Source organism: Agelaius phoeniceus, chromosome 11 (assembly GCF_051311805.1).
Source record: "Agelaius phoeniceus isolate bAgePho1 chromosome 11, bAgePho1.hap1, whole genome shotgun sequence".
Taxonomy (NCBI): domain Eukaryota; kingdom Metazoa; phylum Chordata; class Aves; order Passeriformes; family Icteridae; genus Agelaius; species Agelaius phoeniceus.
In genome coordinates, this window is record NC_135275.1 from 8,310,796 (window position 1) to 8,332,251 (window position 21,456).

Here is a 21,456-nt window from a genome sequence, read left to right on the forward strand (position 1 = left end):
GAAAACAACAAGCTCAAAGCTGTATTCCAAACAAAATTAAACAATTCTGATTCACATTTGAATAAGCCAGTTACACTCATCTGGCAAGCACAGACTTAATTGAAAACTCTACTCTGTATCTCTTTTGTCATCTGGGACACAGAGCCAAAATTTTTTTCCTACATTTATAATTGGATCAAGATTATGACTTAGACTGTTCAGTGACTAGGAGGCAAAAAAAGGAACTCTATTCCTCTGTCAGATCTACAAGAGACTTCTGTCTTAGCTGTAACTACTTAAATGCATCACACCCTCAGAAGTCCATTGTTTGCAGGTGTCTCTGAACAGCAGTTTGTGAGTACTCAATGCTTTTCCTGAATAACCTTCTACATGTAAGTTAACAAACCCAATCTTCTAAGGTGACAAAGACCATGCAACAAAATAAGCATCCCCATATCACTGCAGAAATCCTTTTCAATGTCAAAGTAACAATAAAGTTCTACATTGCTGTCACATGCAACTGTTTCTCTTTGCTAGGCTGTACCCAAGAACAACAAAAGGCTTCAAAGTGACTTTAATGTATCAATGGCTGCTTTTTCAACTCCATTTAGTTCTATTAACCTGGGAAATGAAATTAAATAATCCTTACTGGAAATACTGCAAAAAAGAACAGACAAAAATATTGTAGCCTTCCTACATAAATTAATGAGGCAATATCAGGGATTATAATGACTCCAGTATGTACATGGGTTGTCTGGTAATGAAGATATTTTAAAAGATCAAAGTTCTGCAGAAAGGTAATTTTTTCCAGTAGAATTCCAGTGGAAAATATTTAGCTTTTCTCCTGAATAATTAACACATTTTTGGTAAATATTTAAAAGTATTCTAAAGTTCCAAGCAAAAAACAATAGAGTTTACAACTAAATCAGATCCCCCTAAAGCAAAGAAATGCAGATTAAACAACATCTTTGCTCTTAATATCCAAGAGCAGTTTAGAAACAGGGAAGCATTCATATCCAAATACTGATAGCTCTTTGGAAAAGCAAAAAAGATTACATTACAAGAGATAAAAAATAGTCCTGAGAAATAAGTCAGGGGCAAGGAAGAACTTCTGCTTGCATAAAAACCATGTCAAGTTACAACACTGAAACTTTAATGAAACAGACGTCATCTACAAGATAGAGCATAGAACAGAAAAATTATGCAATTTTCTGGTAATCACTGGAATTTTGGTTTATTTGACCAGAATTCTCTCTACATTGTCAGACATTTTGAATAAATTTAAAACCTCAAATCCATCTCAGAGGGCTGGATAGTTACAAATCTGTGCTTCCCTCTTAAGTCTGCAAGGCAATAGCAAGGCTGTGGAATAAACCTTCTTCTATTTTTATCTAAGAAACTCTGAAGTCTCACCAGGATAATTATGTTCATGTAACATAACTAAACCAGGCTTTCTTTTGTTGCTAAAACTTAATTAACACCTAATGGATCACTGGTGACTAATTTCTGAAGCTATGAAACCCTGATGGGCCTTCTCAAGACATCCCACCCCAAAGCAGTTACTGCTCCTCCTTTCCACTCAGTTCTCCAGTGCTTCTTCCTCTTGATGAAATTCCTTCTTCCCCTTACAACATGATGCCATATTGCAAAAAAAAAGCCCAACTATACACAAGAGATGAGCAAATTGCAATCTGAACATGAAATCAAGTAATTGCTTCTTGCTTCAAATATCCTTTACTGTAACATTCTGTCTGCTGGAGCTATTTCTCCAAAGGCCACTCCATCATTGTGCTTCCACAGAGAAGCATCATTGTTCTTCATCTGGGCTACTGGAAACTGTTCCAGTGTGAACCACAGCTCCAACCATTAGCCACTAAGTAGGGGGGGTGTGGATCCATTATGCAATGTTCATTTGAGAGCCAGCACTCTTGACTTCAGCCTAACTAATTCAGCCTCACATTTATTCACAGCTTCCAGCTCTCCTGCCAGCATTTATTTTTTTCTTTTTAGAGTCCCTGCCCACACTACTTCCCAGCACAGTGTCTACTACAATAAAAAGCTGTGTCAAAAATCTTAAAAATATGCTTTGTTATATTGTGCAAAATGTTGAAAAAGAACCATTTCAGCAAACTCATGAAGATTCCACAGAATTCTCCCCAAGTCAGAGAATTAGGAAAAGAGACTCAGGCCTCTATTCAGACACTAAAAATATAAACTTACATATAAATGAAAGTGTAGGAAGTGTGACAAAACTTTTGGTGCAGTAACAGGGAACTTGAGCAGCAGAGTTTGCAGGTAGATCTCCAGTTCCTTTTGTCTTTTCTCCACAAGGCTTTTGGAATTTTTTCCAATGATCTTCTTTGGAGGTAACAGATTTTTATCTATTTTCTTCTCTGAAACAAGCTGAAAGACAAAGACCAGAGCTAATACCTGACACAATGTCTGAACTTGCACAAAAGATGCAATGGAACACATTAAGTTGCTTGTTGCCTGATGCTGGGAAGATCCAAAAATTAAATTACTTCAGTAAATTTAGCTACTGCCTTCAAAGTATTAGGCATTTTCAGAAAGAACATTTTGTCATGGAATGATCAGAGTGTAATAACAGTGTCTGCTCAAAGAATCACTCAGTACCAGGGCAGAATGCAACAAATGTGATAAAACAACAAAATAACCAGTGCATTTCTGAGGAAGCAGAACACTCTTGAATAAAGTAGACTTTGCCTCATTTTTGTTTTTTATCAGCACTGGTTGGTAAATATCCCATGCTACATTAAGGATGTTTTTATCATCCACTCTGATGAGACTTTGGCCAACAAATCAGCTGATCATAAACATCCTTCTTAGGAAAAAGTTCACTGACTCCAGCCTGAACTCTCCTCTCTGACACAGCTTCCACCCAAGGCTGAAGCTGTCCAGGTCAACCTCCCCCAGTTCAAGAGGGGAGTGTAACAGGACAAGTAATAATGTTCTCACAAAAAGGACTGAATCTGCAGTTCAGATGGCATCTGGCAGATATTCTCTCTTTATTGAAGAAAGAAATCACTCTGTAAAACAGAAGTACAAGAACTGTACAAAGTTTTGTAAGATACCAAGGTCACAGTTTTAACATTCTTACCTTTTCATGCAGGTCATGGAAATCACTGTAACGATGTTTGACTGTCCACTGATGATTGCCAACACTGACCTGAATAATGTACACCTGAAAGGATGAAATTCAAGTAAGGACACTGCAAAACATTTAAAGAGAAGCTGCCTGTGAGACCTGCTGATTGATGGAGCACTGGAAGGTGGGTATATATTCTGCAAGGACCAGAGCTAAGGAAATGCTAACCCCAGGTCTGAGGGGGTTTTGCTGATGGGGGATGCCTGATCTCACTCACGAGGGTGCTCCATAACAAGAACATGCAGATGCCTCAGTGTAAAGCAGTGGCTTTTTTTTTGCAACCCAAAGGTTAATGACCAAGGGCTCTAAGCTACCTCTTTTGCCAAAAGTTTCTGCTAACTGAAGTTGGTCCTCATAGCTACCCACAAGCCTGAGACAGCAGCATCCCTTCTTCCATCTACCAAGTTCCACAATGGGCAGAGGAACTTGGCAAGCATCCTGCTGTCACTTCAGTTAAGCAGAAATCTGGAGCTTAACTCTTGAGAAAACAGAACAAATCCTTTGGTTGGGTGGATGCTGTTTTATTGCTTTTGGGGTAAAGCACACACGACATCTTCCTGAGGAGTTACTGAGCTCAAAGAATCACCGCAATTATCTGAAGCAACCCAACATCTCCTAATACAAAAATAAGTATTTTTAGCCATGCATGTACCAAACAAAGATTTTCATTCTAGGTGACTTTCTGGATTGAACAGTGCTGGTTTTGCAGGAGGCTCAGCCTACCTTTCGATATGCCAGAAAAAAGCCATCCCAAAGACATTTCAAAGGTACAAGCTAAAACACAAGCTGTAAACAAACAAGGCTCTGCAAAACCAGTTCCACAGCTACTTGAATACAACAAATTAAATAAACTATATTATCCAGTCCAACTATACTCTTTGGAGAAAACACCAACTTGTAATCAAATCTTGAAAGCATTTAATACAGTTAAGAACTTGCTTACTACCACAGATCACCCAGAGCTGACTCATAGCTGCTATGAGGATGATACACATCTAGTTGCTAAACCCACATGAGAAAACAAAAATCAGTAACAGTTTCAATCTGTTACATAAAAGACCAGTTTTCACTTACTGCAAGTACAGAGCAGCACAATGTCAAGCATTAAATAGAGTACCACCTGCATTTTAGAAGATGAACTATAGTTCATGCCAGTTTTATTTTTGTAAGCATCTGACACTGGCTCAGTGAACAAAACCTAAGCCCTACAGAGAACCAAACCAAGATGTCTGACTCGAGCATGCAGTGAGTGACACATCAGTGCTGGGATGAGCACTGAAAACACAGAAGAATGCCCACACAGAATTATGGACTCAATTAAGGCCTGTGCCTGCTTTCCTGTCATGTTGTGTTGGGAAACAGCAGATCAGGATTAATCACTGTGCTGGTGACAAACCAGAACAGAAATAACATCAGCATTCAAAAGCACCTCACAATCCCAAGGAAAGCAAGGAGAAAATCCAAGGAACGAAACTTAGAAGTAAAGAAGTACTACATTTATAAGCCATAATAAAAATACCAATTGTTTTGAAAAGCTGACTGTGCTAAACTATGGCAGAGCAAGCAGTGCATCTAAATGCAATGCACATTGAGTACACAAGGCATGAAACCTAAGATTAGACACTGGAAACTCAGTAACTTCACATGTCCCAACTGACAACTCACCAGGTGAGCAAGCAAACCCCTCCTCCTGTATAAAACACAGAGTAAATTTGTAATAAAAGTTTAATATCCTTTTGCTGAAATAGCAAGCACTGACCATTTCTAGAAACTTAGAGAAATGGACAGTCTGGTTGGGAAATTACATAAAGTGAGCATTTGTATGCACTGATACAATTCCTTAAGTTAAGTCTTTAAAAAGCTGTAGCATTCCCATCTAGAAGGCAGCCAGAGCAGGCAGTACATATTCACCCCCCCAAACAGCATCAGTATGCAGAGACAGCAACTGATTTCACATCAATCCACAAGCTGCCATTATCCTGAAGAATAAATATATAAATGCAATATGCTGATGTGCGTATTAAGGCTTGTCTTAATATAGAAATAAATCATTTTAAAGGAAAAAATCCCCTTAGATATTTCACTGTTTTAGGAGCTTAAGTTCATCACTAACAATTTTTGAGTGCACTAATACAAGAAGGCTGACAGCTGAAGTTAAGGTCCTCCAAGGCTGCCTGTCACACCAAGTGCTAAAGGAATACACAGATAGATGATGACATCCCCACTCTGCACTTTCTTGCAGACATAAATAAATATACCATGTGAAATCCCCACCCATCCTTACGCCACAAACCGCACTTCTATTGAACGAAAACACAAAACCCTTCATGTTCACAGGATTTCCTCCTCCACCTGTCTCTACCAAACCCTTCTGAATAAAAAGTTTTGTCCATCTTTCTATAAATCAGCTCTTTTGGTTATGTTCTACTTTGCAAAGTGTTTGACATATTTGCAATGCTATATGTATATTTTTTGTTTTCTAGCAAGCCACTACGTGTTCTTTGCAGTTAAGAGCCCACAGCACCAAACAGCATCCCTTCATCTTCTTAAATACTGAGGGCTGGAGGACCTGCTAAACATTTTTAAAGCAGATATTAAAACAACAGCGATTCCAGACTGCTTTTTGTTCACTTCCTATACAAAACCTGCCTACCTTGCTTTACATGGAGAACTGGCATTTCTACATTATGTCTCATCCCACTGCACATGCTTCAGTACTGTAAAAAAACCAAATAAGAACCCAACACTTAAATGACAGAGCTCTCCACAGGAAGCCTGGGACACAGGTGACTACAGCCAGCAGGTCCCAAATTCCAGAGCAGTGATGCACACCTCCTCCTTCTGCCTCATCATGTAGTCAGTTTACACCCATTCAAGGAAGCAACAGTATTTCCTTAAATATCAAAGTTAGTATTTATGTTTAAAACAGCTGCAAAAACCAGGAAAAGCAGGAAGGCAATTTTAGGCCAAACAAATGCACAGCAGGAAACAAATGAGGCACTGACAGCTTTGAGGCCTTCTACTCAAACCCAGTCTTCAGTCAGCATCAGCTGGACCAGCACACCCAGGAGAAACCCTGGAGAAATGCTCACAGCTTACTAACCCAACAGAAAACACATCCACCAGTGCAGCATTTTTTCCTGCTGGATTTACCCATACCTTGCCTTTCATCCTAAACATTCCAAGGAGAATCACATTTTTGAAAGTACCTTCAACATTACACAGAACTGTGGGGCTCCCTGATATATTCTACAGGATCTGATACCACAACAGTCAAACAGATGTCATGACAGTCCCCTTCTATGGAGAGTGAGCTCTGAAATACAGAGTGCAACAGGAAGCTCATATGCCACAAGAAAAACAATCTTTTAAAAACAAGGATGTAAATAGGATCACAGCCACCTGACCACACGGTAATGGATGAAGATGCAGGTTGCTACAACTGTATTTCCTTTCTTACCTTTACCAAATTTGACTGACTTTTACACCATTTAACAATCTCTGTCCTGGTGTAGGTCTTTGTCATGTCCTTAAACTCCACTCACCTAATTATGAACACTAAACACATGCTATTTTTTTCAAAAACTTTTCAGCCTGTGACAAATTTTATAAAACTTCTGCTTTCATTTAAAGATCTAGTCCCACATTTCTAATGGCTTGGGCCTGTCTCATAAAAGCTGACAAGCAGCCTTGGAGACCTGCTAACAGCTTCAGGAGGTTTACAGGCAAGCTTAGTGCCAACATGCCTTCAAAAAGGCAGCAAGAGAATCAAAGCAGGACCAAATACTGGTAAATCCTGTCTTTCATACACTGTACTTTTAAAGCTCCCAAGAAAAATTGCATTAAAGTAGCATGGTATTTCCATAACCACTAAAGAAAGAAATCTGGTCTTGAAAAAATAAACTTCCTTGGGCTTAGCTGCAGCAGCTTAAAATGTTATCCTCAACTATCAGCTGATAGATGAACACCACCTGCAGAGCTACACACCTGAACTCCAGCTCAATCTAGAACACTAATGGTGTCACCCAAGGGTGGCCCTACCACAGCACTTGTCTGCGGGCTAAAGCAGCAAAGGAGCTCCTTTCACCTCCTGCACCATAACTTCCAGAGGGATAAGGGGGCAGATGACACCGGCATTTTGTCAACTGAATGCACTTGATTTTCTCATTCACTGGTATTGCATAATACTGATTGAAATTCTCAACACCACTGCTGAGTCTTGGTTCACACCTGACATGGAAGTTTCCAGTCCTCAAGCCACGGGTCTCACTGTGCCTCTGGGCTGACTGAGGGTTGAACCACATCCTAACACACCCCCAGTAACACCTCAGCAGCAGTGCTACCATTTCTGAAAATACACATCATGCAACTAAGAGAATGAGCTCAGGCACTTCTCAAAAATTCATTTCAAGCTTGCAGTCAACTCCTTCACCAAATGCTCCACACGTTTTTGCCTGTAAATATGGCAACTCACCACCTGAAAGTCATTCCCACAATTGTGTTCCAATAGTCATCACCTGGGAAGGAATTAGGCTCTTCATGTGCCGCAGCTGTGTAAAGCTCTGTCCTATTAACAACTCAGACCCCACTCTCCTGTTGCTCTGTTTTCCCTGGATACCTTTACAGAGGCAGGAGCATGAAGCATTACTTGTATCCATCACACAACTTTCCAAATACTGTCTTTCTAAACCATTGCTCCCCTTTCCCTTTTCTTTCCCACAGCAGGAAGCCTGTCACCCATGAGCATTCTACTGAAAAAAGGTCTTTCAAATCACACTAAAATAAAACAGAAGGAGAAAACATTTTTTAGTTATATAACTAAAGGGTGGTGTGCTCGAGGCATTTTCTATCTGCAATTACACTGAGGTCTGCTTTAGGATGAGCTTCTTCCTGAAAAACAGACCAATTAACTCTTGGTAGAATGCGACCAGATTAAAAACAAGTTATATATAAAAAGCTTCATTCCTTCCTCAAATTAAAACACTGCTGGCATTTTTTTTTTTTTGTGGGATGAAAGAAAAGCTGTCTATCCTAAATCATCTGATTTCCTCTGGAAATAAGATCAGAGGGTTTTTTTTAATGATACTTCCACGCAAAGGAAAGATTTTCTGCTTCGTTTAGTCCAGCTTTGAAAGCTATGTTTACTCGATAGCAATCTCTCATAAACATACGCACATACACATTGATATATACGGGCAAGAACACGACACTTGTCCACGGAGCCTCCGCCTCTCCCGAAGGACCGAGGCTACGCGGAGCTCGGGGCCGCTTCTCCCGGCGGAGCCCCGCTCCCACACGGCTCCTCTCCCGAAGCCCCTCTGAAACTTGTGCCAAATGCCTCGCTCCGTCCCCAGCGTGGGCACGGCTCCGGCCGGGCACAGCCGCCGGCGGCAGCCCGGCCCCGAGCCCGGCCTCACCCGCTCCCCCGGCAGCGCTGAGGCTGCGGGCCCGCTGCCCCATCCCCGCCGCCCGCACGTCCCGCACGGCCTCCCCGCTCCGCACCGTGTACGTCTCCACCAGCTCAGAGCCCAGGACTCGGGCCTCCCGCGGGGGCTCCTCGCCGTCCTCGCTTCCCGCCGCCGCCTCCATGTCGCCGGGAGAAGCGCCGGGGCGCAGCCGCTCAGGCCGTCACGGCTCCCCCGCGGCCGCCGCCGCCCGCACCCGCCGCCCGCCCGGCCCGCACTGCCGCCGCCGCCATCTTGGCTCGACCCCCTTAGGGCGCGGCGCGCTCCGCCCGCGCCCCTTTATGGGCACAGAGGGCGGGGCTCGGCGCGAAGGGGCGGGGGCTGAGGGAGGGAGGGAGGTGCTCGGTGCAGGGGCGGGGCTTGGTGTTGTGGGGGCGGGGCTATGTCCCGCGGGGGGCGGGGTCTAGCCTAGCCGAACGCACATGCGCGCTAGGTGTGCCTGGGGGGCGTCGCGCAGTGCGGTGCAGTGCGATCCAATGGAGTCCAGCGGAATCCAATGGAATCCAATTCAGTCCAATGGAGTCCAGCGGAATCCAGTCCAGTCCAATGCAATCCTATGGAATCCAATTCAATGCAATGGAGTCCAATGGAATAGAATCCAACCCAATGCAATCCAATGGAAACCAACGGAATAGAATCCAATTCAATGCAATCCAATGGAATAGAATCCACTCCAATCCAATGCAATCCAATGCTGTCCAATTCAATACAGTGCAATGCAATGCAATCCAGTACAATCCAATGAATCCAACCCAGCCCAATCCAGTGCACTCCAGAGGGATGCAATCCCTGCAGTGCGGAGCTGCTGAGGCCTGAGACCCCTCCGAGTGCTGTGGCTGTGACACTGTCCCAGCTGCTGGCAGCTCGTGGTGCACATCTGTGGCCACCAAGGGCTGGAGGCTTGGACACTGTCACACCAGGCTGAGGTGCCACCTCAGTGGTTCTGTGACTGAGCTGCCTGGTGCCACCCCAAAAACAGAGCTGAGGAGCTGGGCTGACTCACTCAGGAATGAGCCCACAGTGAACTCGGGGTGTTGTTTGGGGTGATTTACTGGTAGTATGGACTTTCCTTTCACTGTCCCACTGAGCATGGGGAAGGATCTTGCCAGGAATTTGTAACAGCAGTGCAGAGTCTAAAAGATGGCAAACAAACTCTCCTCAGCCTTTTCCCCTGAGCTGAACCTGAGCTGCCCTGAGGGAAAGTCATGCTATGGCAACCTTTCTGACAGGCTGTGTGCACCCCAGGAACAGAAAATTGCAGGAGAGAGGATATAATGAGTTTCTTTAGGAGTATCTGGTGTATTAAAATTGAGAGGTTATCTAGAAAGATTATGTTTTGGCAGAAGGATGCATCAAGCATCCATCAAGGCTTTGAAATAAACTCTGTGCTACATTACACACAGAAGGATTATGTTTTGGACTGTCAAATCAAGGAGATTTTGTTAAAAGTACCTTCCAGCAGAATGAAAGCAACATCTGTCTGCCCTACCTCATGCTACCTAAGAGAGGATGCAATTAGCTCAGTATGAATTCCAACAGAAGTGCAAATGCCCTGGCTGGATGTGTGGAGCTGCAGGGGCAATGCTGGTGTCTCAGATGCCACCAGGACTGCAGTGGCAGATAAACAAACACACCTCTGCAAACAGAACTGGAAAAACCCATTTTGGGGTTTTTTTTCACTGAAAAATGTTTTCCCTTGTTCAGGATGTATCCGAAGGATGATGTGTACAAGGACAAAACACAGAGAGTATAAGCAGCCCAACAGGGATTTTCTAATGCTGTCCCAGCATCAGGAACTGCTGCTGAGCTCAGCCTCTTCATGAGATAATAAGTGGGTTTGGAGAGCAACCTTAATTAAGCTTCCTCTGAATGTCCTGTCTCCTTAATTAAATAAAAATTTGCAGCCCTGTCGCGGCTGTCGGGTTTGATCAGTGCCCGTCTCCGCCTCCTGAAGCAGTTCCTGCCCGCAGGCACAGCGGTGGCTCAGGGTGTGACAGCCCCGTCCTGGCCCACAGAGGAGAGGAGCAATGTGCCTGGGGAAGGGGGAAAATGGGGGCTCCTTCAGCTAAAAGATTCTGAGTAGGCTTTAGGAAGCAGTAAATTAAAGAATTTTGCTGTTGCTGGGTCTGGACTGTCTCTCAGGGCCAGGTGCCCAAGGCAGGGAAAGGGGATGATGGAGCATTTTGCTGCAGTTTGGAGCCATGGCACAGCCAAAGGAGTCCTGCAAACATCCCTAATCTCAAATAAAATTACATCTTACTTGGGCTTCTGGCTTTTATTTCCTTACATTTGACCTCAAGAATGCCTCTGCTAGTTCTGCAGTGGGTTACAGCTGCTTGGAAGTGAGAACCTGAAATGAAGTTTTGGAGGAAAAAAGCTCAGTAAAGCTTCCCAGTTGTCTTGGTAGCTAGGAGGGACTGACAAGTGGGACAGCATGTCAGGATGCAGCTGGAGCTCACAGGCTGTACCTGACCCAGTGACAGCTGTGGCAGATTAAAGGCACTGTGCTGGCAGCCCTCCTCAGGCTATAGATAGCCACCCTCCCTCTGCCATGGGGCTCACATTGGGGCACAGGAAGCAGCAGGAGAGGGTGGCTCTCCCTCAGGACACCCCATACCTGCAGCAGCCCCTCCCTGTGCTGTGCATGGCAGAGGCTCTGGGTTTCCCTACAAAACCCCAATTCCCAGTTCTTTTGTAAGCAAACAGCCCTGGAGAGCCAGGGGATGCTGGAAGCTTTGTCTCCAGGCAGCCAGAGGGAGGCAGGGGTTGGCATTGTGCCACTCGCCTGTGCCTCCTTCCCCGGCAGGAACATCACCTCCTCCTGCTGCCAGATGGGATTTCATCCTCTCCTCTGGCTCAGCTCTGCTTTGTAAGTCTCAGATGTGCAGCTTTCCCATGCCAGTGTGTAGGGTGGCAGTGGTCCAGATCTCCCTTCTCTAAGCACACAGAGACCCTTCCTCCACATCCCAGTCTGAATTTCACCCCAGCTCTCTCCAGCAGACCTTTTAAAGGCAATGTTGAGCCACCGCTCCAGGGTAGGGTGCTACATTGACCCTAAATATATTCTGACACATCCCAGGGGCTGTTTTCAGGGTGACTCAGAGCCATCACTTCCCAGGATAGAGGGACAGGGCCAGGCAGGATTCCTCAGCCCCTGTCTCTGGTAGTGCCCAGAGCTGGCACCTGCCACCCCACTGTCCCTGCAGTGAATCCCAAGGCCAGAGAAGCAGCCAGGGGCTGGGGTTTGCCTCGGGGCAGCATTTCCTTGGGAAAGTCTCTCTGGGGTTACCCAGGAGGTTCTGGGTGGTGGTTTGGTTCTGGGGAACAGCAGGTCTCCCATCCCAACCTGTGCCCTCACCTAAGAACAGGCTCCAATGCCCTTTAACAAAATAACTACTTCACTCTGCTGCTTTTTCTACTTTTGTGTGTTAAAGGCAACCAAAATATTAAATACATTCAAATTAGGAAGACTAACTGCTTCAAAAATCAATTCCTTAAATGAAACAATTTTCCTTTTTATTCCATCTGCTACCCCTATGCTGAGCAGAGGCAGGGCTGGGCTGAAGCCTGGGTGACCACAGGACCACAGTTCCTATCAGCCTCTGCAGTGAGTTAATCCTTCAGGACTCAAAACCTGGAAGGATGTGATGTGGGATGGCTTTGTGCTCACCTGCATCTCCACTTTGTGCTGACGCCACCTGGTTAATGCTGCTTTGGCTTGGGCATTCCATGGGGACTGCAGGTTTTCCATGCAGCATGATTCCTCTTAAAGGCGAATTTGTAGAAAAGATGAAAAATAACAGTTGCATTAATTGCATTTTTAGTTTTGCAAACTAATTCTGACATGAGCCAGCTGGAGGTGAGACTTTGCCACCCTGTGGTGCCAGAGCCATCTGTAGCCCCTCTGGACACAAGAGGGAGTCCTGAATCATTTAAAAGAGAGGTTTGTCCTCGGTTGCTGTGGATTAAAACACTTCTCACTGCACTGAGAAAACTGCTCATCCCTTGGAGGCCTTTGGTGTGTTTTGCTCTCCACCGTGGCAGGGTAAATCCATGGTAAACCCACAGTCAATCCAGGAGTGTGGATTTGAGCTATTTGCAGTGGGGACAGGTCAGCGAGCTGGCTGGGTGAAGTGAGTCATGACTTCCCAAAGGACTGGCAATTATCCCTGGAATCAAACAGAGCTGATACCCCCATTTTGGTAGCTGGTCCCCACATTTTGCAGCCCTAGCTGAAAACAGAAGACTGGGGCAAAGCTCCGTGTGTGTCTCCGTGGTGCTGGGGCCACACATTCCCCCCATGTTCCCCGTCTGCCCACACAGATCTATTCAGGCTCCCCGAGAGCCCCAGCTCAGGTCCCCATGGATGTGGGGACACACAGAGGGGACGAGGGGCCCTGACACCCCCTGTTCCCACTGCCCCGGGGGACATTTGCTACTGGACAGGGATATTTTGGGACATGTACCTTTCCTGCAACACCCAATCCTATTTGGCACGGTATAATCTTTCTAAGGCAGCTCCCAGGGGGAACACTCTGGAGGTGGAGGTGACACCATGGCACGGGTCCAGCCAGGACAGCCAAGAGCCTCAGTTTATCAGCAATTTCGGCCGGTCTTGCTCAAAAGTGGTGCCTTGATCCCACAACAACAAAGTCACGAGGAGAGCTCCAGCTGCCGCCGAGGGGGCCGGGGCTGGCGCTGGGGCTGGGGCTGGGGCTGGGGCTGGCCCCGGACGTGCCAGCGCCGGGCTCGGCCGTGTCCCCGTCCCAAGGCACGCAGGCCGGGCATTCCTGGGGGGCCGGGCGTGCGGGGCTGCCCGGGGCCGGCCCCAGCCCCCTATATCAGCCCTGCCCCCGGCAGCGCCGGCACAGGGACAGCGACACCCCCGGCCCTGCCCAGCCATGGATGACATCTACAAGGCAGCGGTGAGTGCTGCCCCTGGGGCGCTGGGCTGGGGAGGGGCTCTGAAATGGATCTAAGGATTCTTGTTGGGTCTGAAATGGACCTAAGGATTCTTGTTGGGTCTGAAATGGATCTAAGGATTTTTGTTGGGTCTGAAATGGACCTAAGGATTCTTGTTGGGTCTGAAATGGACCTAAGGACTTTTGTTGTAGGCTCCCCAAAGCTGCGATGGCAATAATTCAGTGGAGAAATGGAAATGAGAAATAATTATAGGGCAGCAACTTTTAGTCAACATCCTCATCCAGGACACTGACCCTTCCCTCTCATGGCTCGGGAAGTTTCACACTCCTCTTACAAGTGTGAAACTCTCAACCTGCTGTTAAATTATTTACAATGACCCCCTGGTTCTCCACTGTAAAGCAAGGACATGGCTCCTAGGTGAAGTTATAAATCTCAATAAAACCTTCATGGCATAAGAGATGACTCTTGGTTTTAGCCCAGACAAAGCAGAGGAGGATTTCCAAGGAAAGAAACGTTATTTGTATGGGTTAAAACTCACCCTCTTCTTTCTGGTGCTTTACAACTCTGCCATTGCTATGTTCCCCTGCTCCTTAGCTGAGTATTTTTCATGGGGATTTAAAAAAACCCTTGGTTTGTTCTCAGTTATTTCCAAACCTCCCACTCTGCTTTGCTGCTCCTGCTCTGTGCTGTGCAGAATCCAGAATGTGAGCTATGCCCTGGGGAACGTGGAGCATCCTTTGGCTATTTTAACTTCCACAGCTGCAGGCTGTGCTCACTGTATAAACCCAAACTATTTGGTCTGTAATAAGAACTCTGCATTGTTCTGTAATGCAGACAGACAGAGCTGTGCAAGTGGAATAAGGATGAAAATAGATTCTGGATTGTGTGGATTGCTGTTGCATCCATAACTGGATTTACAGTAAGAGCTTTTTGGTACTTTTCCCTCCTTAAATATACAGCTGATCAAGTTTGATTTTAAGCAAGAGCAAAAATATACATCATACCTGTCTTATTATTATGCCAAGGTTTTTAGAGGGAAGGAATATAGTCCTTGGTAGATAACTGAAGAAAAAAACCCTCAATGCTCACACATCCCCTGTCCTTTGGTTAGCCTTAAACCTCGGAAATGGAACCCCTGCAGTGATCCTGATAGTGTGAAAAGGTTCAGGAAAAGCTGAGTCCCCCAGCCAACACCTTCAAAATGGAGAAAAATCGAACCTATAAAATCAAAGGAAATCCAGGCCTTTCTAATTAAGGTTTTAAATTAAATAAGCTCTCTGTGACTCAAGGCACAGGCTCTTTCCTCATTGTATAGAGACCACATGGCCATTAATTAGGTAAATGTAGGGTTTGAGTCCTGGGCATTAACTCCCAACATCTTTACAGAGGCAAAACAAGTCCAAGACAGGCACAGCTGAGACAGACAGCTCTATCTAATTCCCACAATTTAGACTGAAAACATTTACCCGTGGAAAAAATTAAGAACTTCAGTTTCTTCTGTCTGACTTCAAATGAAAACCATGGGATGGAGAGAGGAGCTGATAAAAGCAAAATACAGCAGATTTGGCATTATCATAGCTGCTGCAGTGCTGTGAGCTTAGAGCTTGCCTTCCCACACTGCAGGCAGAAAAACCTGTTCCTGGAATGGTGTGGAGGGAAAAGAGGAATAAGGCAGCAAACAGCACCCATGTCCAGAGCAAACTATGAACAGCTCGAGAAATATTCTGTGACAAAAATGTCACTCTATAGCAACAATGCATCTAATTTATATACACCACATCTATCACTTCAGTACTCAAGGAGGCTTCAAAAGTGAATAGTGTATATTTTCTGCATGCTGATAGCATATATTAATATTACATTTATGCCAAATCCCCTACGTGCAGCCAGAGAACCCAATGGATTTTCATCTTACCCATTCATGCCTAGATAAGGGTGTGCAAACACAAAGCTATTTTGGGAATATTTTTAGGCTCTGTTAAGCAGTGCCTAGAACAGTGCCAGGGACAAGTGTCCAGATAAAGGGCTGCAAGGATAAATACCAAAGCCTGGGAACAATCAGGGAGCTCATCTTTATCTCCAGCACCTCTCTCCCCCAGGTTTATAAATAGCGACTGCGCCAGGGGTGTCGTGTTACAGAGCAGGACTGGCTGTGGCCATCCTGGTGGTGGCTGCCCTTGCTCTGCCCAAAAAATATCTGCAGAGGGCCAGCAGCTGCCTGCCTGCCTTCAGCAGCACCAGGAACACACTGGGCTTGGCTTTCCTCCAGCTGTGGAGAAAAATCCTGCCACCATCCTTAGTGCTTTCTGCCAAGTTCTCACCTCCTGGAGCAGGGGGAGTGGGATAAAATGCTCTGCCTGCTCCCACAGGCTCTGTCCTGCTAAGGAAAAGTGCTTTCTCTGCCAGGAAGAACCAGCTGCCTTTTGCAAAACCATTGCCCTTTGGGGCAAAAGAATCAGCTTTCACTCAAAGACACAACCCTGGGGTGTGGGGTGCTGCCCCAAACAAAACTGGCATGGGGGTGGCAGCAAGGAGACTTTAGTGGGGTCAGACAGGGCAGCCATGGGGTCCTACCTGGCTGGATCTAGAGAGGCTGTTGACCAGCATAGGAAGGAAAAGTTGATGTTCTCATGGATGCTTCCAGAGGGGCAGTGAGACATGGTAGTGAGGGCAGCAAGTTCAGCTGGCAGTACCTGAAATGAAGCCAAAGAGGGAAAACTTAAACAGGTATGGCACAGAGCTGATCGATTCCCCCTTGCTCTCCTTATTGATTATTTTCATTAATTCATGCTATCTAATAAGCTCCCACTGATGGTCTGTGGGGATTGAATTAGGGCAGAGTTTGGGAACAGTCTGCCAGCCCATGTCAGCTAATGCCTGTTGGCTCCACAGGCCATTCCTTCAGAGATTCCCAAAACAGACTGAAGGGAACAGCAGCTCCCTTCAGAGCCAGACACCTTTGTAAGAAAACTGGCTGAGATGGAAGCAGAGCAGTTAAGCTCTGGATAGGGCAGTAGTTCCCTGATCTAGGCCTGAAAAACAACTACCAGGGATGGTCTTGTCTACCTCTCCCTCCCCAGGGAACTCTCAGGCACATCTCAGCTCTGATCTGACACTGGCCCACATGTGAGCAGCCCTCAGCACTGCAGCCATCCTGCAGTGAAATAAGAAATTATCCCCAAATAGTTGACAGAGGCATATTCTTTTCCCAGGGGGCTTTCCCTGCTTGTACATAAGCTATTTCTGCCATGTATTAGCATCTACTACTCTAGAGAAGTTATGTTTGCTTCAGAGGAGATGTGAATAATTTTTTAAAGGGAAGAATCTCTTAGACTACAAAAACCTGCTGTGTCAAAACCCCCTGGCTGTACATTCCCTGATCCATGAGGTTGCCTCTTGTGAGGTTTGGTTGACCCTGGCAAAAGCTGTTGAACAAACAACATGCTCTTTTAGCAATTAGTGATGCTGACAAAATTAAAATGACTTGGAGTCTGTGTTTTCCTTACAGGTTGAGCAGCTGACAGAAGAGCAAAAAAATGGTAGGTGCACCTTCAACCTGACACCAGAGCCTGAAGTGGAGCCCCCAGGCAGCAGCCCAGCCTACCTCAGCAAGAACATTCTGGAAAGTGCTTTGGTCACACTGGCCAAGGCAGGGCATGGCCCAGGGATTTTGATCCACCAGCATTCCTAGCAAGGCAGTTTCTGGTGTCCCACAAGGCCACGGCTGGGCACTGCTGGGTGCACAGGCAGGGGAGGCTGTGCCTGGGATGAGCCCCTGCCTGCAGGCTCCAGCTGCAGGGCAGGACCCCCTCACCTCTCCTCTCTCTCTCCAGAGTTCAAGGCTGCCTTTGACATCTTCGTGCTGGGGGCAGAGGATGGCTGCATCAGCACCAAGGAGCTGGGGAAGGTGATGAGGATGCTGGGGCAGAACCCCACCCCTGAGGAGCTGCAGGAGATGATAGATGAGGTGGATGAAGATGGTGAGAAGTTTGGGTTTCTTCTGCTCTCCCAAGCACCATTCCCACATCTGGGGGTGTGGGGGCCATCTGTGCAGTGCTGGAAGGATCCATGCTGGGGACAGTCACAGCTGTGGGGTGCAGCCTGCTGTGAATTCAAAGGACATTAAACACCCACCAGACCTCAGCATGGCTCCTTTATGGAATTTCCAGCAAAGAGAAACTATAGAAATTTTTATTCCTACAGAGATCGGACTGCTTGAACTGATTTTGGGGGGTATTGTGAAATTGTACAGATCCTTTTAAAAAACCAAATACAGGCTGAATGTAGGAACTGCCATTTCAGAAATGCCACTTAGAGGATTTGATCAGGAAAGTCTCTCACTGCTCAAGTGTACACACCCCCACATAACTAACTGTCAATACTGATTCAATCAGTGTACTGATGATCACACATAACAAAACCCACTGTGGACATTTGGGCAGAAATACCACACTAAGTAACTGGAAAATAAAAAACCCTTTAAAAATCAGGCAAAAAAGGAAAGCATCTGAGTCATTGAAAACAACACTACTATAGTGCAGGTGCAAAACCACACTGCATGAATACCTGCCTTCTGGAGCCTTCAATATTAATACCCAAATTAGATGGACAGGTATCTCCATAGCAGGAATTTCCATCCTTTGGTACTTCCAGAAGGACTTCTGCCAAGGCAAAATGACTGTGAAAGGTAAAAATTCACTTTCAAGGTCAGGGAAGGGGCTCAGTCACTTTTTCCAGCATCCTGAGAGCTGACTCTTGCTGCAGGGCTGCTCTCCTGAGTTTTGGCCCTTGCTTGCTGAAGGGAAGGGTGATCCCTCTTTGGCATTGCCCATCCACCCCCTGTAGCTCCAGCTGATGGCTCTGGCTGGGCTCCCCTTTCCTGCATTCCTCAAGTCCAGTATGAGAAGAGACTGAGGCATCAGACCTTGTATATTCTTCCAGTCTGACTTGTAGAGACACAGTCTGATGGCAGTCTTGGTTTTTAACTTTAACAATAACGAGTTTAACACCAGCTTAAGGTTTTGGGGTTCTGAATTCATGTGGCTGTGCAGGGAAGCTGGGTGGGCCAGTCTGGTGGAGCTGCTCATGGAGAAGTGTGGAGCTCAGTCAGGGTCCCAGTGCTGGCCAGCTGGCCCCAGACAGTCCATTCTTCCCTCAGGCAGCGGCACCGTGGACTTCGATGAGTTCCTGGTTATGATGGTGCGGTGTATGAAAGATGACAGCAAAGGAAAAACCGAGGAGGAACTCTCAGACCTTTTCAGGATGTTTGATAAGTAAGAGCCATGAGCACAGCGAGGTGGGGTGGGGGGAGGGTGCAGCCAGCCTGGCCCCCTCCCAGGCAGCTCTGTCTGGTCCTGAGCTCTTCTGTCCTGGCACAGAAACGCTGATGGCTACATCGACCTCGAGGAGCTGAAGATCATGCTGCAGGCAACAGGAGAGACCATCACTGAGGATGACATAGAGGAACTGATGAAAGATGGGGATAAAAACAACGATGGCAGGATTGACTATGATGGTAGGACTCTTTCTTGCATGTGGTTTGATCACAGGCCCTTGGTCATGCCCCTGGGCAGCTCCCTTGGTCTTGGCTGATTTCTTGGATGAGCACGAGCTCATGCAGGCAGTGCTGGGCAATACCTCTGACAGGAGCACGTGCATGGGGATGGCAGGGTTCTTACACTTGTGAAATGGGAGCAAGGACCTGGGGCTGCCTTACCTGTGCCCTTGCTGTACTGAAGCACTGCCGCTTTTCACCAGTCCCCTCCTGCCCCCATTAACACCAGCACCATTTCTGAGGGGCTGTATCTTTGAATGTGGTGCTGACAAAATGATGCCCAGGCCATGTGGTGGCAGCTGAGGGTGATGCTGGGCTCCAGTGACATTTCCAGCAGGAGTCACAAGGAGTCCTTGCCACAGTCAGAGGAGCAGTAGCCATCCCCCCCTTGGCCTTTCGCATATCGTGAGGGTGGAACAGGAGACAGGGCTGGGAAAAGCTGCCAAGAGCACACTTGATGGCTGTGAGGGCACTTCAGTCTCACCTCACACCTCTTGTCTCCAATGTCTTCCCCTTGGCAGAGTTCCTGGAGTTTATGAAGGGGGTTGAATAAATCTGAGGCCAGATGGACAGCTTGAATCTGCTAAACCCTCCAGCTCTGCATCTCATCTCCTTGACTCAGTCCCCTGGCTACCAGCATGAAGACTGAGTGCTGAGAAGGGTGGCCAGGGGGAAATAAAACCTGTTAATACCCAGTGCCTCAGCTGGTCATTCCTTGGAGGTTCAGTGACAGCTTCACCCCTGTTGTGTTCTCATGATTAATGAAACCACTCCTGGGGGCTACTTCTGGTGACATCACAACTGGAGCTTCAAGCCTCCAGGGAGGTATTCTGCTGCCAGCCCAACAGCAAAGTCCATCCAACAGGGCCATGGGTGCTCGTGGGGAGCTGCCATGTTCCATCTCCTAACCCCCCCATGGTGAGCAGGCTTGGGAGCTGGCACTGGTGCCTGCTGGTTCAACTGGAGCATTGGCAGCATTTTAGCAATGAAATATGAATTAAAACCCCCTTCAGCCGTCACTGACATTCATGTGCCTGGGACAGTCCCTCTCCTCCCTATTCTCACCCTGGCTATCCCAAGGGTACACCCCCTCCTCCTCCCTGCCAGCCTGATTGGCACCCTGTAATGCCCAAAGACCTCACTTTGCTTTGGAAACATGAATAAAAGCCATTCCTGAGCTGGACTGGATGCTCCTTCCTGTCTCTCCCAGCCTGGTGGGAGGCAGGTACTGGCCCCTCATAGTCCTCCTGCAGCCCTGGGTGGGAGCCTCACTACAAAAAAATGAGACCCCCAATTTTCCCTGTCAAATCACATCGATTTGGGCCACTGAGAAATGCACAAGCCCACTCTGGGTCTCAGCTCCCAGGCACAGGGTGACAGCAGGGCCAAGGAGCCACAGCACCGTCTCCTCTCACCCCAAGGAAGCGCAGCATTCCTGTGGCATTAGCAGCTCTCCCTGCACATAGCTGCCTCCTCCCATCGAATTACAGCCCCAGCACAACTCCCACATTGCAGTCGTGTTGCTAAAGTCAATCGTTTACCCAAGCAAAACAAACATTGGCAGGGCAGGCACGGGACAGTGCAGGTGCAAGCCTGGGCCCTGCTGCCCTCAGCCCTGCGTGGCCACGCTGTTGGGCCAGTGCCCCAGCTCTGCTGCTTGTCCTTCTGCCTTTCCTCCCCAAACCAGATTTATTTTTCCCCCACTTCTGTGGAAATAACACCCTAAAGCAGCTGTGACACAATCTCATTTATAGCAATGATGAAATATTGCAGTTCAGGGAAAACAGGGATGAGAGAGGTGGTTGATTGTTTGCAAGGACATGGCTGTGTCTTTCCTCTGGACAAGCAGCACTAAATACTTTGTTAAATCAAGGCTTATAACAACAGAAAAACTAAGAAAATGAACCTGTCAGCTAGAAACCTAGGGTATTTTGGAAACAATTCAAACACAAACATATCTTTGACTCACTCACAGGGGTCTCCCCAAGGGCTCCAAGCTCTTGATGCCATAGCTACTGCAGGTTCAGCAGGACTACAGGTGCACCAGAAGGCAATGGAAATATGGGTCTGAGAACCCTGTGACAGGAAATGCTCCCAGGGGTTAACAGATTCTGTTTCCAACTAATTTGTAGCCTAGAGATTAAAAAGAAACATTTTCCACCTCTGCAGTGTAGCAGCAGCAGCAGCAGCAGTTTCCCACTGAAACCTGTGAGGACACAGCATGTCCTCATGTTTTACCCCAGGCCTGGGAAGCTCCAGAGCTGCCAATAGCTGGGGTTCAGCCAGGAGCTGAGGTGATGCCAGCTGTCCCCACACCCATGGCCACCCAGCCCACGGGCAACCCACAGCTGCACTCACGTCACATCAGG

At 47.0% G+C, this 21,456-nt stretch overlaps 2 protein-coding genes and 1 long non-coding RNA gene across 5 annotated transcripts in view; 1 reads left to right on the forward strand and 2 right to left on the reverse strand.

The window, feature by feature from the left end:
* The window catches only part of NISCH (nischarin), a 29,549-nt gene extending 20,672 nt beyond the window's left edge, over positions 1 to 8,877 (reverse strand). For 2 of the 3 annotated variants that reach the window (XM_054639791.2, XM_054639796.2), the window contains exons 1-3: positions 8,648 to 8,876; positions 3,098 to 3,181; positions 2,200 to 2,382 (exon numbers count right to left, since the gene is read on the reverse strand). In XM_054639791.2, the coding sequence (XP_054495766.2) occupies positions 2,200 to 2,382; positions 3,098 to 3,181; positions 8,648 to 8,734 (354 nt within the window). In that variant the 5' untranslated portion in view covers positions 8,735 to 8,876. Of the gene's footprint in view, positions 1 to 2,199; positions 2,383 to 3,097; positions 3,182 to 8,647 lie in introns of all 3 variants that reach the window. The other variant, XM_054639797.2, reaches the window with a different exon arrangement.
* A 4,529-nt stretch (positions 8,878 to 13,406) lies between these two features.
* TNNC1 (troponin C1, slow skeletal and cardiac type) lies at positions 13,407 to 19,719 on the forward strand. The gene is made up of 6 exons (XM_054640250.2): positions 13,407 to 13,535; positions 17,042 to 17,072; positions 17,367 to 17,513; positions 18,692 to 18,806; positions 18,912 to 19,048; positions 19,609 to 19,719. Exons 1-6 carry the CDS (start codon positions 13,512 to 13,514, stop codon positions 19,638 to 19,640), a joined length of 486 nt encoding a protein of 161 aa, XP_054496225.1. The 5' UTR covers positions 13,407 to 13,511; the 3' UTR covers positions 19,641 to 19,719.
* On the reverse strand, positions 16,156 to 21,456 carry LOC143695000 (uncharacterized). The gene is made up of 4 exons (XR_013183862.1): positions 21,446 to 21,456; positions 21,061 to 21,220; positions 18,100 to 18,954; positions 16,156 to 16,226 (listed from the first exon to the last, which is right to left on the reverse strand). It is a non-coding gene; the product is annotated as an uncharacterized LOC143695000 (long non-coding RNA).